Source organism: Myotis lucifugus, unplaced genomic scaffold (genome assembly GCF_000147115.1).
Source record: "Myotis lucifugus unplaced genomic scaffold, Myoluc2.0 scaffold_88, whole genome shotgun sequence".
NCBI lineage: Eukaryota > Metazoa > Chordata > Mammalia > Chiroptera > Vespertilionidae > Myotis > Myotis lucifugus.
The window spans coordinates 3,895,693-3,909,428 of NW_005871136.1; the positions used below are offsets into that span (position 1 = coordinate 3,895,693).

At 40.3% G+C, this 13,736-nt stretch overlaps 1 protein-coding gene and 2 non-coding genes across 3 annotated transcripts in view; all 3 read right to left on the minus strand.

Annotated features, from left to right (window-relative positions):
• Positions 1 to 13,682, minus strand: part of SF3B3 (splicing factor 3b subunit 3) — a 42,447-nt gene extending 28,765 nt beyond the window's left edge. Inside the window, 9 exon segments of the mRNA XM_023756067.1 lie at positions 2,095 to 2,198; positions 2,347 to 2,484; positions 5,760 to 5,872; positions 7,542 to 7,683; positions 8,232 to 8,404; positions 9,140 to 9,410; positions 9,412 to 9,467; positions 10,461 to 10,595; positions 13,558 to 13,682. Coding sequence (XP_023611835.1) covers positions 2,095 to 2,198; positions 2,347 to 2,484; positions 5,760 to 5,872; positions 7,542 to 7,683; positions 8,232 to 8,404; positions 9,140 to 9,410; positions 9,412 to 9,467; positions 10,461 to 10,530 — 1,067 coding nt within the window. The 5' untranslated portion in view covers positions 10,531 to 10,595; positions 13,558 to 13,682.
• On the minus strand, positions 6,109 to 6,241 carry LOC111826541. The gene has a single exon (XR_002829894.1). It is a non-coding gene; the product is annotated as a small nucleolar RNA SNORA5 (small nucleolar RNA).
• LOC111826538 lies at positions 8,757 to 8,836 on the minus strand. Its single transcript, XR_002829891.1, has one exon. It is a non-coding gene; the product is annotated as a small nucleolar RNA SNORD111 (small nucleolar RNA).
• Positions 13,683 to 13,736: the final 54 nt, after the last annotated feature.

Genomic DNA, 13,736 nt, shown 5'->3' on the forward strand with positions numbered 1-13,736 from the left:
TCAACATCTATAGTTTGAAATCTCTGCTTATCTGAGTAAAGTTTTCTCTCTCTCTTTTTTTTTAAAGAATAGAAAAGGGATGAAAAAATTAAGTCTATTGAATTCAAATCGGTATAATGAAAGCATTGGGCTTCCACTAGAGTGCCTAGGTTTGAATCCCAGCTCTGCCCTTAACCTCAGGCTTAGTACTTCATTTCTCAGTGCCTCAATTGCCTCATTTATATAAATTAAATAATAGTGCCTTCCTAAAGAATTCCGAGTACTTACAACAGTGCATGGCACCTAGCAAACATCATGTTGGTCAAATAAGATGAAATATGGATACAGGATATCCAAAGAAAATCTATAACCATTCCAATTTAATAAAAAAAAAAAAAAAGCAGGCAATTTAATAGAAAACCAGGCCAAAACTATTGAAAACAAGAATTGGTGACCTTGCAGAAGTATGCAGATATTATTGTACTGTTCACCAAGCAAAATATAAACGTATCCAAAGATAGTAAACAACAAAATCTGTGCTCTGGCTAATAATGCTTATTAGTGAACTGATTCAAAGACAAACCACACAAAAAAACAAAAGCAACTTGAGAATAATCTATAACAATTTGCCATCATAAATTGAGTATGTAATGAGCATTAGGGAAGCAGCTCAATGAAAACAAAACAACAAACTACTGGTCATATTTGTTCTTTTAAGTAATATATCGAACCTTTAATACAGAGCACTTTGAACAATATCCATTACAGCTTTTTAGAAGCAGAATGACTAAATCAGTGTCTGAAATACATAAGATACTCAATAAACCTCAGCATTTAACTTTTGGTAAACATAGCAGATTTTATGCTAAACCATGAAAAAGCAAATAAGGTTATTATCCTTGAACAATTTACAAAAAGCATAGAGAAAATAGAACACAAAAATTAATATGAACTCCTTATTCAGGCAAGATGCCTAGATGCAGATGATAAAGACCACCTGTCAGAGATAACTTCAGTGCCTAGTAACTAAAGAATGCGAGTTTATCTTCATCACAGGAAAGGCTGCTTTGGCTGAATGCAGTAAAACAATTTCTGAGACTACACTATGCTTAAGACAGAGACTTTGGAACCAAACTGTCTGGGTTTGAGTTAGATTTAGTTCTGTGATTAAATTTCTTAAATTCTCTGTAACGCAGTTCCCTAAACTATAAATGTGATGGGTAATGGCACTGTCTTAATGGGAATGCTATGCATTAATATTTGTAAAATGCTTAAAACAGCTTGGAACGTATTAGCAAATGCTAAATTAGTGTTTGATTAATAAATAGGTTGTTGTACGGATTAAATGTGCTAACACCACAACATGTTTCTAATGTCCCAAATCACCACTCTTCAGTCTTCCAAATTTCAGCTGCAACAGCAATGAATTTCTCACAAGATCAAATTCATCTCATTCTGACAGCATCCCACCTGTATACTGTCGTCTTTCTTCCTACTCTCTGCCCTAAGAACTCTACCCTGTGGAAGGTTGCCGGAGCCACAGGATATACAGAGGAATTCATGCCCCAGGGGTAACTTTCAACCCAGAAGAGAGAGGACCTGGTATTCTTAACCAGTTAACTGCCACAATATTTTGATTAAAAAAGGTCCGCCGCTTGCCTCTAGACGCTTATGGCGTACAAATGGTTAACCCTCAGATAGGCCGTCTAAGAGGCACTCTGCTTACTTGATGCTCCTAGAGGTGAGTTCCCACTGCCCACAGCAGGAACCTCAATAATACATCCCCATGCTGGCTTTCCTTTTTCTTCTCTTTAGATTTGTACAAAGTGTTTATGGAACATCCTTTTAATACTAAGTATTTCAATAAATACTAATTCCAGCAAAAAGCTCAGGAGATCCCGTCTAAAGCTATGCAGCCACCCACAGGTACAGATCAAAGCCACTGAAGCAGGGGAAAATCAGAGAAAGAATGTAAAAGGGAAAGGAGGGCAAAACCTTTGTTCTGGAGAAACTAAACATTCTTGTGAAAAGCTCCCTGCCCTTGAGCCACATCTTCTCCCTCCTGCAATTGTTACAGTAACCAGGGTGAACCAGGGGAATAAAAGGATTACTCACTGGTTTCCGAATTCTGATGCTACAAAAAGGAAGCCTGTTTTAAGCACACACATGGCAGCAGCAACAGGCACAGTATCAAAATACTTGAGCCGGATCTCAGTAACCTGGAATGAAAAGAAAAAAAATTCTAGTGTAGGTACGTGAAGCTAAGATAGGCCATGGAAGGGAGCCCAGTATTATAAGACAGCTAAGCAGAGTAGCAAATAAAATACAGTACTTTAGTCTTTCCCCCTCTAACCATGGTCTGCTTACCATATCTTCATCTGTCTCCAAAGTGATCTTGAAGATATCGCCCTGCTCTGTTTGGGCCAAAAAGAAGAACATCGATTTGGTCTTATGGGTGGCAGAGCAGACAAAAATCATTCCTCTTTCAGGGTCATCCAGGTCATTCTAGCAAAATTAAATATACAACCAACATCTTAGAAATGAGTACTTATACTGTATTTCAGCTGGAATACAAGCTACCCAAGGCCTAGAGCAGTGATGGTGAATCTATCACTGATGGTGAACTCATTTTTTTGGTTGATTTTTCTTTGTTAAATGGCATTTAAATATATAAAATAAACATCAAAAATATAAATCTTTGTTTTACTATGGTTGCAAATATCAAAAAATTTCTATATGTGACACGGCACCAGAGTTAAGTTAGGGTTTTTCAAAATGCTGACATGCCAAGCTCAAAAGGTTTGCCATCACTGGCCTAGAGGCACCTGGAGCCTCTCTATATAACCTCTAACCCAGAGCAGCCAGCTAACTATGGTAATAAAACATCTAAAATTCTTGTTTGCTATAAATACATAACAAAGCCTGGGTACGAAAAATAGCCATAATTCCATTCTATAGTCTAATTAGCTGAGTACGGCAAAAACCATCTCCAGCCCTAGCTGGCATGCTTAGTGGTTAGAGCTTGGCCCAGGGTGAGTACCTGGGTTGTACGCCAATCCCGCCCCTGGTCAGGGTGTGTGTGGAAGGCAACCAATTGATGTCTCTCTCTCACATCCATGTTTCTCTCTTCTCTCTCCCCCTACCTCCCTCTCTCTCCTCCCTCTCTTCCATGCTTAAAAATCAATGGAAAAAATATCCTCACTCCCCCAGTAAGATTTAAAAAAAAAATTAGCTCCAAAGAAAAATGTCACAAAAGAGACACAAACTTTAAAAAATCATCATTTCAGCTGTGGATAAATAAATTTCTTCCACATCTACGCCACTACTATCCAAACCATTCATAATCAGCCCTTTTCCACATCAACCCTTGATTCCTAAGAGGCATTCCCTTGGCTATGATTTTTGAATTTTTTGTTTCCAATATTTTGTATTTCTCTCATTAAATAAGCTCTTCAAGGGCAAAACATGCTTTATATTTCTTTGTAGCCCCAAAGCCAAGTACAGTGCCCTGCAGTAGGATGTCCAATAAATGTCTCATCAACCAAACTAAATTACTTTCTACCCCTTACCAAGAATTTAACTTCCTAAGTTTCTTCTCAGGTTTTCTAAAATTGATGGACTCTTACTCAGATACCATGTATTAGAGAAAGTAACTCCTAAAAGATTTAACTCCAGGATCTATAAGTTAATATCAAAAAGATAACTAATCCAAGGCTGAGAGGAGAGATTGAGGAAGATCAGATGATTCAAGATTAGTTATGTGTTGAAAATTACTGAAGTTAATTATATTCTACTTTTTTATATGTCTAATAATTTCCATAGTAAACCGTTAAAATTAAGAGCAATAAAACACCATTTTCAACCACCAAAGTAGTAGCTGATTAAGGAAAAAAAAAAAAAACCCTGGGTGAGATGTTAAGGAAAAGGACATTTGCACAGTCTCAAAGTTCACCACCAGATCCCACACCAATTATTATTAAAAGAAAAAGGCACCTTTATGATTAAGAGAGCAGAGACACACCAACGTAACAAAATGATTGATTTAGCATCACCAATAATGAGACAAACCAACATTGTGTGCCCCTAACATTAACATGACTTAGTGGGAAATATATAGCACTGCCTACAGAATAATTCTACCAAAAATATTAACCTGGATATAATCATGAGGGAAAAATTATGGGACAGACTACAAGAAAACTAGCCCAGCCTTTTTAAAAACATCAGCATCCTAAAAGACCAAAAACAAACAAAAATGAGAGGAAAATATTCTAAACTAAAGGAGACTGAAAGTCTGTAGATTATAAGGGAATTCTGGAGAACAATGAGAGAAACTGAACTTTACATAAGATAATCCTATATAATAGAAGACTAATATGCAAATTAACCGAAAAGCAGAACGACTGGTCACTCTGATGCGCACTGGTCACCAGGGGGCAGACACTCAACGCAGGAGCTGCCCCCTGGTGGCCAGTGCACTCCCACACGGGGAACGCCTCTCAGCCAGAAGCCCTGAGCCAGGCTCAGGGCTGGTGAGCACAGCAGTGGTGGCGGTCTCCTGCCTCTGCAGCAATGCTAAGGATGTCTGACTGCCCCAAGGGCTCCCGGACTGCTAGAGGTCACAGGCCAGGCTGAGGGACCCCCTGAGTACACGAATTTCGTGCACTGGACCTCTAGTTATATTACATAAAATAGTAAATTATATCAGTAGTTTGGTTATATAAAAAAAATCTCCTCCCAAGAAGCCAAACACCAATCAGAAAGGATATATGCATCCCTAGGTTCATAGCAGCACAATTTACAATAGCTAAGATTTGAAAACAACCTAAGTGCCCATCAGCAGATGAGTGGATTAAAAAACTGTGGTACATCTACACAATAGAATACTACACCGCACTATAAAAAAGAAGGAACTTTTACCATTTGCAACAGCATGGATGGAACTGGAGAGCATTATGCTAAGCGAAATAAGCCAGTCAGAGAAAGATATATATCACATGATCTCACTCATATGTGGGATATAATGATCAACATAATTTGATGAACAAGAAGAGATCCAGAGACAAATGGCAGGGGAGGGGGGGTTAGAGAGCAACCAAAGGACTTGTATGCATGCATATTAGCATAACCAATGGACACAGACACTGGGGAGGTGGGGGCTTGCCAAGGGTGGGAATGGCTGGCGGGGTAGGGGGATCAAGCAGGGAAAAAGGAGACATATGTAAAATTTTTGACAAAAAAAAAAAGTCCTCATTCTTAAGAGCCACATCTTAGATTCTTGTAGTGAAGTATCATGGTGCCTGCAACTTATCTTCAAATGATTTAGCGTCAAAAAGTTTGTATGCATGCACATACACTTATACACACACACAAACATAAGAAAAGGGAAATGCAGCAAAATATTAACTGGTAAAGTGATAGGCATACTGAAATACACTGTCCTAGTCTTAGTTTTCTGTATGTTGGAATAGGGGGAAAAGATAAACAGAATGAGAGACAATTTATCTCCAACAAATATGCCTGGCTTCTTCAAACTAGAAATAAATTTCAAATTGATCATGTTCACAGGTTCCTCTAAAATGGAACTTTTTGTTTTTAATTCCCTTCCTCAGAGATTTTTTTTTTTTACGAACATATTTTACCAGCTTTATTAAAAATAACATTTACAAAGAAACTAAAACTTGGTAACAGACAGACTAAGAGACTACACTATAATTACAAAAATTAAGTTCATTTCACAAACACAAGTATCTCTTCTCTTATGGCAAACAAAACCTTACCCGTCTCCTGGGAATTGGACAGCGGATATCCGGCTGGTCACCAAAGTTCTTGTAGGTGATATAGTTTTCAGAGCAGATCAGCACTCCACTTGGACCATCTGACCCTCCTGGAACTGTCAGAGAAAATAAAACTTAGCAATGATCTGACATAACCATGAATTTAGCTTTCAATTCCTCCTCTCCTTTAGCACAACCTGAAGGTACAGTGTGCCGAAAGCTGAGAAACATTCCAAGTTTTTCCCTGAAAGTTATGCTACACAAAAATGGAGCCCAGTTTGGGTGACTCAACCTGTTCAGATATCCGATAATACATCTAAATTTTTTTTTGGTTTTTTTTTTTTTTTTTTTTTGGTGTCTGTAGCCAAATTTATCCCTGAGGCCCAGCAGAGGGGACCAGGGCCCATGTGCTACAGTGTTTCTATGGCAGCCTTCTGGACCAGTGCCTGCCATGGGGGGCAGGCACCGAATTTGACACGGCTGCTACATCTAAATTTTTAACTCCAAGCCCAGAACTGAGTTCTCAGCTTTAGATCTATAATCCAACCATGGATATTGCACTGGCACCTTCAAAATACAATGTGTTCACAAACTCAAGTTCTTTCCCAAACCTATTCTACCTCCTGGGTTCTGTACTTTCGAAAATACTACCAACAAAAAGGCCAAACCAGAAACCTGGTTGCCACCCTTCAACTCTCTCTCCTCGCACAATCCTACTGATTAGAATCTCTCCTAGCACCTCTCATGCTACCAAACTCTAGTGAAACAGCTTCCTGACCAATCTCCTGGCCTACAGTCTCAATATCCTTCATTCCATTAGCCAAAATGTAAGCAAGTACAAATACCTCGTTTTATTGCACTGTGCAGATACTGCGTTTAAATCAACATCAAGGCAAGACCCTCTCCACCAGCAAAAAGATTACAATTTGCTGAAGGCTCAGATGGTGGCTAACACTTTGTAGCAATAAAGTTTTGAACAATAAAGTATTTTTAATTAAGGTGCATACACTGTTTAGACATACCACTGCACACTTAATAAACAGTATAAACAAAAATTTTATTTTATTTTTTTTATGTATTTTATTGATTTTTTACAGAGAGGAAGGGAGAGAGATAGAGAGTTAGAAACATCGATGAGAGAGAAACATCGATCAGCTGCTTCCTGCACACCTCCTACTGGGATGTGCCCACAACCAAGGTACAGTCCGCAGGCCGACGCTCTATCCACTGAGCCAAACTGGTCAGGGCTAAACAAAACTTTTAAATGCACTGGAAAACAAATTCATGTGACTCATGTTATTGCACATTTGCTTTATTGTGGTGGCCTGGGACTGTACCTGCGCTATCTCTAAGGTATGCCTGTAATCTCCAAGTTATTATTCCCCTGCTTAGAATCCTTTTGGTGTAGCTACCACCACACCAAACATAGACAAGGTACTCAGGTTTACTATAAATAAGTTAGCTTCCTGCCCTAACTGGTTTGGCTCAGTGGATAGAGCATTGGCCTGCGGACTCAAGGGTCCCCGGTTCGATTCCGGTCAAGGGCATGTACCTTGGTTGCGGGCACATACCCAGTAGGGAGTGTGCAGAAGGCAGCTGGTCGATGTTTCTCTCTCTGTGATATTTCTAGCTCTCTATCCCTCTCCCTTCCTCTCTGTAAAAAATCAATAAAATATATATAAAATATATTAGTTAGCTTCCAGACCCTATTAAGTAAACCCTCCCAAGTTTGGGCATAAAATGGACCAGGCAAAATGGTACAGAGCAGCTCTGAGAGAAAAATACCTGTAATAAGGAAGTTGCCATGTTCCTCCAAAGGTTCACTGTATTTTCGGACCACATGATTTAAACCAAGGTCTAACTCATAGAAAGTAAGCGTCTGCTGGGTGTTAGCTGCTGCTTCCCCTGTTGGATCATTGTCTGCTTCCTACAGTGGAGTACAATGGCACAAAGACTAGTCAGTACCATAAAATCAAACTTTTAAAGGACATCAGGATTCTTCCATTTTACAAACAAGGAAGCAACAGTCCATAGATGCTGAATGGTTTGCCATCACACTACTAGGCAATGGTAAAGCTGGGACAAGAACACAGGTCTCCTAATTCTGGAACCAAGGTTCTCTCATCTAGAGGATACTGCCTCCCACCTTTCACTGTCTCTCTGTGGAAAAAAATACCCCCAAAACAGTTTTATCTCATTTTTCAGGCAGTTTTTCTCAATAAATACCCTGTTTCCAAAGGGAGATTATTCAAATCAGAGCTAAGTACTATTATATAATCAGGTAAGCTCTGAAACATTCCAAATTTCAGTAAGGCACTTGGAATATGGAAAAGATTTGTTAGCAGCATGGATAGAAGATTCAAACAATGAAGAAAAAACAACCTTAGGAAAGCTCTGAGGTGACTGGGGGTTAAAAAAAAAAAAGACACAGACACAGACACACACACACGCACACACACACACACTCCCCATTACCTCATAATCCATTTCCAGACAAGCAAACATTGGATTTTCAAATCCCACATCTACTCCAACCACATGATATACTAAAGTGTTCGCCTTGTGGGCCTCCAGGGGAGATGAGATGGTAAGCCGGGCTGCAGCATCTCTGTTTAAGATATACACCAATTTCTGTTTTTCAATGGCACCTGTAGTTGAAGAAGACAAAACACACAAGATTTCCAGGTAATGAATAGAGGGGCTTAAAGAGCAGATAGGTTCTCATCAGAATTTTTTTAAAAAATCTTTAACAGCCAGCCCAAAATCTATAAGTATACTAACTTAGGATTTGCTTTCTATCATTAAAATAGAGAATAGCATCATTTTACCCATCTTCTTCCTAATAGGGATCATAATATCCCATTAACTCTTCAAAAATTTTTAGTGTGCCCTAGATTTAACGATATTGGGAAACTAAACAATAATTCATAAAATTGCCACCTTTCTTCTTCCAGTTAGATCTAATGATTTTATGACTGGTCAGAGAGGGCTGCCCTCTAGAGGCCTGATCAGATACACAGAATTGTCTTCAAGAGATTTGTCAGAGAAGAGACATGAATGTGAATCATCACTTCAGGCTGATGAAAGCAACCATATTCATTGCCTAAGAACATAAAATCATTTCATTGTAATCTTTTTGTTACAGATAAAGCAAGAAATATAAAAGCAGGAAGTTCCAACTAGACCAGAAGTAGATAAGGTATGGTAAGACTTTCTCCATGTTTTAAAAGGAAAAGCAACTTTAAACCATGGAGTTAATCCACATATGATCCAAACTTTACCCAGTTTTGACTTATTAGCACACTGCCAAGATTATAGCATTGTTATCCTAAACTGAGCATCTACAATAGTCAGAGATGCATTCAACAGAGCAAGTCACTCACTAATCATAACAGCTCGCCCTTTGGGATCCACAGCTAAGAACTGGCCAGGAACAATACGGCGGCATCCACTCTTGCCAAAGGTCTCTTGGTGAATTTTCTCAAACATATTCTTAGACGGCTGGTATTCCAGGATAACAATCCGACCCGAATCACTGCCAACCACAATGTAGTCTTTGGTGCCACCTGTCAGCCTAAAGGCCATGAGTGACCGAATAACACCAAATACTTCCACAGTTAGTAGGGTGTGTACTTTGCCAGTGTTGGGATCCGGGGCGAAGCAGCTCCAAAATCTTCCCACGAGAAACAACAATTTCCTGTTGTTTGGTTCCTAGATGCCAAAAAATAAAGATCATGAAAAATCAGACTACTCTAAAAAGTAACCTGGGATGAGTCAAAATGCCACTTAACACAGATATAATTAAATGGGTTGGGGGCTCAGTATTTGAAATTAATTTATTCCATTTAAACTGATATGATCTAACAAAAATGGTATCAAATGTTTTTTTTAAGTGGTTACACAAGTTACTTCTTAGAAACTTTATTTTTCTAACATTTGCCATCAATCTGCATAACTGAGCACTATCCATAAATGGTATTAATGTATGCTTAGCATCATAAGATTAAAAATTTCCAAAGTCTCTTTCTAGTCCCTCTTTAAGGCTATTGTTCTAAGAAATCATATTACTATTTTGTGCAGTTTGATGTAGAGGGGACCAGGTGCCCAAGTGCCCAAATGCAATCTCAAAGAATTTTTAAAACTCTCATCTAAAATATACTGTTTTTTTCTAAACTCATCTAAAAAAGTTCACTTGCTTTCATAACTGCTATCAATACCTCCAAATGCATAATAGTCAACATAATTCCACCTGGATGAGTTGTCATCACCTTTAATCTAAATGTTTAAAATAACTAAGTTCTTCTTTGCCCAAACTCTCTCTTTGGTCTCAACTAACCTGCTTTAATATTACTATCATTTTCTCTGCCACCGAGGTTGGAAACTCATCCTTTACTTTCTTTCTATCCCCACTGTCAGGTCTTCACTATCTTAATGGCTTCCTATCCTATCTTATATCCCACTCTTACCTATCCCAATCCATTCTCATTGCTCAATGCCACCACTTATCAGGAGCCACCTTACTTGCCAAAGGTCATTTGGGTATCAGATAAAATAAAGTACTCCAAAGTGCTTTGGAAGCTATAAAGCATTTTAGAAATTAATGTTCTCTAATGATTACAAATTTCCAAATCTAAAAAATATAAAGCATAAAACTAGCAATATTAAAAATACTATACTCAGAAAGATAGTAACTGGACAACTTACCAGAGAAGTTGCCATGAATGGCAAAGCTGATACCAGTGGCTCGCTGCAACGTCAAGTTGTACAGGAACATGGTGACACCACTGAGTAACCCACCACTCCACAATCCACGCGTTGATTACACCAAGTCAAAGCAAGCTAAGAGCACACAAAAACAGAAAAATATCAACTTGGAAATTGTTTATTTCTATACAGGAAGTTGTGGCTGAAGGCAGCAGAAAGAGGACAGTAAGGACTATGGGGGAACAATATATTCACAATTAAAGTGCCTTCTATTCACCAGACACTATATATTCTTTGCCTCTAATCTCACCAGAAACCTATAAAGTACTTAATATTAAAACTCATTTTGTAGGTGAGGAAATTAAGGCTAAGAAATTAAATCATATATCCGAGGTCACATTACAAGAGGTAAAAATGTTGGAAGCTAGGATCTGGACCATTAATGCAACGCTGTGTTTTTGCTTTCTTTGTCACAGAAACCAAGTAGGTCTACTTTTACTTGTAGTTGAATAGGGTATGTGTTCACAAGGTTCAGAACACAAAAGCACAGCAAAAAGGCCTCCACTCTCCCATTCCCTAGCCATCCAGCTCTCCTCTCTGGGGGAAGCAACGAAGTTATAGCTATCCTGTCCTTCCAAATCTTTTGTGTATGAAGCAAAAATGTATCGTATTTTATCTCATTTTTTAAAAGTAAAGGTTGAGTACTATATATTGTACACTCACATTATACCACAATTTATCTATGTTGGAGATAACTAAAAAGGGCTTTCTCGTTTTTATTTTACACTTGCAGAGTATTTCACTGAATGGGTATATTAGAATTCATTTAGCCAATACCCTGCTGATAAACATTTAGGTTGTTCCCAATCTCTTGCTATTATGATCACTGCTGTAAAGAAAATCACTCATATGTAGGTCACTTATATGTGCATGAATATATCTCTACCATTAATTCAAAGAAGTGAAATTGCTGGATTGAAGGATTCATACAACTGAAAATTGGATAACTAGTGGCCAATTAACTTTCAAAAAAACTCACCAATTAAATTCCCAAAAATGTATGAGTCCCTATTTCACTATAACCAGACCTCTGTGATCATCTAACATATAAAAATTAGTAACTTACTTAGGGTAGTTCTCACTTGCATCTCTTATATAGATCTATGCCTTAGGAGTGATTAGAATTTAAAATCACTAAATCTAAAACAAATTCCTGCCACTTCAGAAGGCCTCCCTAAAGGAGTACAATGAAGGGAGTTTTTATCACCATACCAGAGGCCTGGTGCACAAAATTCGAGCATGGGAAGGGTCCCCAGGCCTGGCCGGCAATCAGGCCAATCGGGGCCTTCTGGCTGCCAGCCAGGGCCTCCCTTTCCTGCTGCCGCTACGCTCCCTGGTAGTCAGCACACATCATAGTGAGCGGTCGAACTCCCGAGGGGACACTTTGCATATTAGCCTTTTATACATATAGCTACAGGCCTGGTGCATGGATTCGTGCAAGGGTGGAGCCTGGTGAGGGGGAGGGGCCTCAGGTGGTTGGCCAGCCAGCCCCACCCCCTGGTCGAACTCCCAGTGGAGGGGACAATTTGCATATTAGCCTTTTATTATATAGGACTAGAGGCCCAGTGCACGGATTTGTGCACCAGTGAGGTCCCTCTGCCTGGCCTGTGCCCTCTTGCAGGCGGACATTCCCTGAGAGGTCCTGACTGTGAGAGGGTACAGGCCAGGCTGAGGGATGCCCTTACCCCCGCCCCCATGCACAAACATTAGGCACTGGGCCTCTAGTCATTGATGTTTCTCTATGAAATTAATAAAAAAAATAGCCCTGACCAGTTTGGCTCAGTGGATAGAGCATCGGCCTGCAGACTCAAGGGTCCAGGGTTCGATTCCGGTCAAGGGCATGTACCTCGGTTGCGGGCACATCCCCAGTGGGGGGTGTGCAAGAGGCAGCTGATTGGTGTTTCTCTCTCATCGATGTTTCTAACTCTCTATTCCTCTCCCTTCCTCTCTGTAAAAAATCAATAAAATATATATTTGCGATCGTAAATCTTAAAAACACTCAAGTATCTGTTCACACTGGCATCTTCCTCTAGTCATAAAACTTCATTGAAACAATTTCAATGTTGCAGGTATCAACAACAAATTTCATAATTAAGCCCCTATCACGTTAACGTGATCCATGCTATAAAATTAGCCATATTAAAGGCACAATTGATTTTGTGTTGTTGTTTTAACCGGCGGAGGAAACCACGGGCCACTTTTGATCCCCCGAAGAGCTCCCTCCAGGCTGCTTTTCATTTTTAGATGAAGAACCGGCCTACTCTCAAGTTCCTGTGTAACTGACCCCATCCGTTCCCGTCCTTGGGATTCACTTTCCCCCAAACCTATGCCTTACCCTGGGGGATGGAGAAAGGTGCATTTCGGAGGAAGATCAGCCTACAACTGCAATAACCACGCACCAGGAGCCATCCCGGGCGAAAACCCGGTAAATGTGACTTCCCGCACCCCTCCTGTCTGATTACTAGAAAAACAGCCTGCAATTAATCGCTCCCTCCATCCCTTCTCACGTGCCGAACGAACGCCGCCGCACTTCAACGCTGCAGTCTTCCAGGTCGACACCATTGCCCATTTTGCAAATGATAAAAACTGAGGATCAGGGGAGGAAACACGTTGACCAAGTGCCCAAATGCAATTCAAAACAGGGTCTTCGCTCCGAAGACTGTTTCCGTTATTTACTCTTTTCAGCACGTTAGGGTGTTTCTTCCCCCACCTTCGCGCTTAAGTGCTGTTTTACTGTCTCCAGGAGACCTCCCTCCCGCCCTTCCTCACAGCTCCCCCAAACCCGAAGAGCACCAGGGCCTAAAAGCTAGGCAATCCCTACAGGCTTATTTTTAGCCAGGTCTCTTGCCCACCTTGTAGACAGAAACAGGGAAAAATTCCTGGCAGCCGTTTTCACGTCCCAAGCGTTCCTATCGACCTCTCGTTTCTTGCCCGAATCTCCTGACCTCGGCTGCCGCACCGAGAACCGGCGCACACTGCTATATGGCCGCTCTACGCCTCTGTGGGGCGGGGGGAGACGGGGGGACTGCTTCTTTACCCTGCAGCCGGGAAGATGGTGTAGATATCCAACGGATGCAGAGTTCCTTCAAGGCCTAAGCCACCGCCAACGCCGACACGCCGGCAGCCGCCATTAGCTCTCAAGATGAGGACCTTCCGGCTAGCGCGCGGTAGAAAAAGGCCCCCCCCCCCCGGCGCCTGAAGGATGTATATATTTTT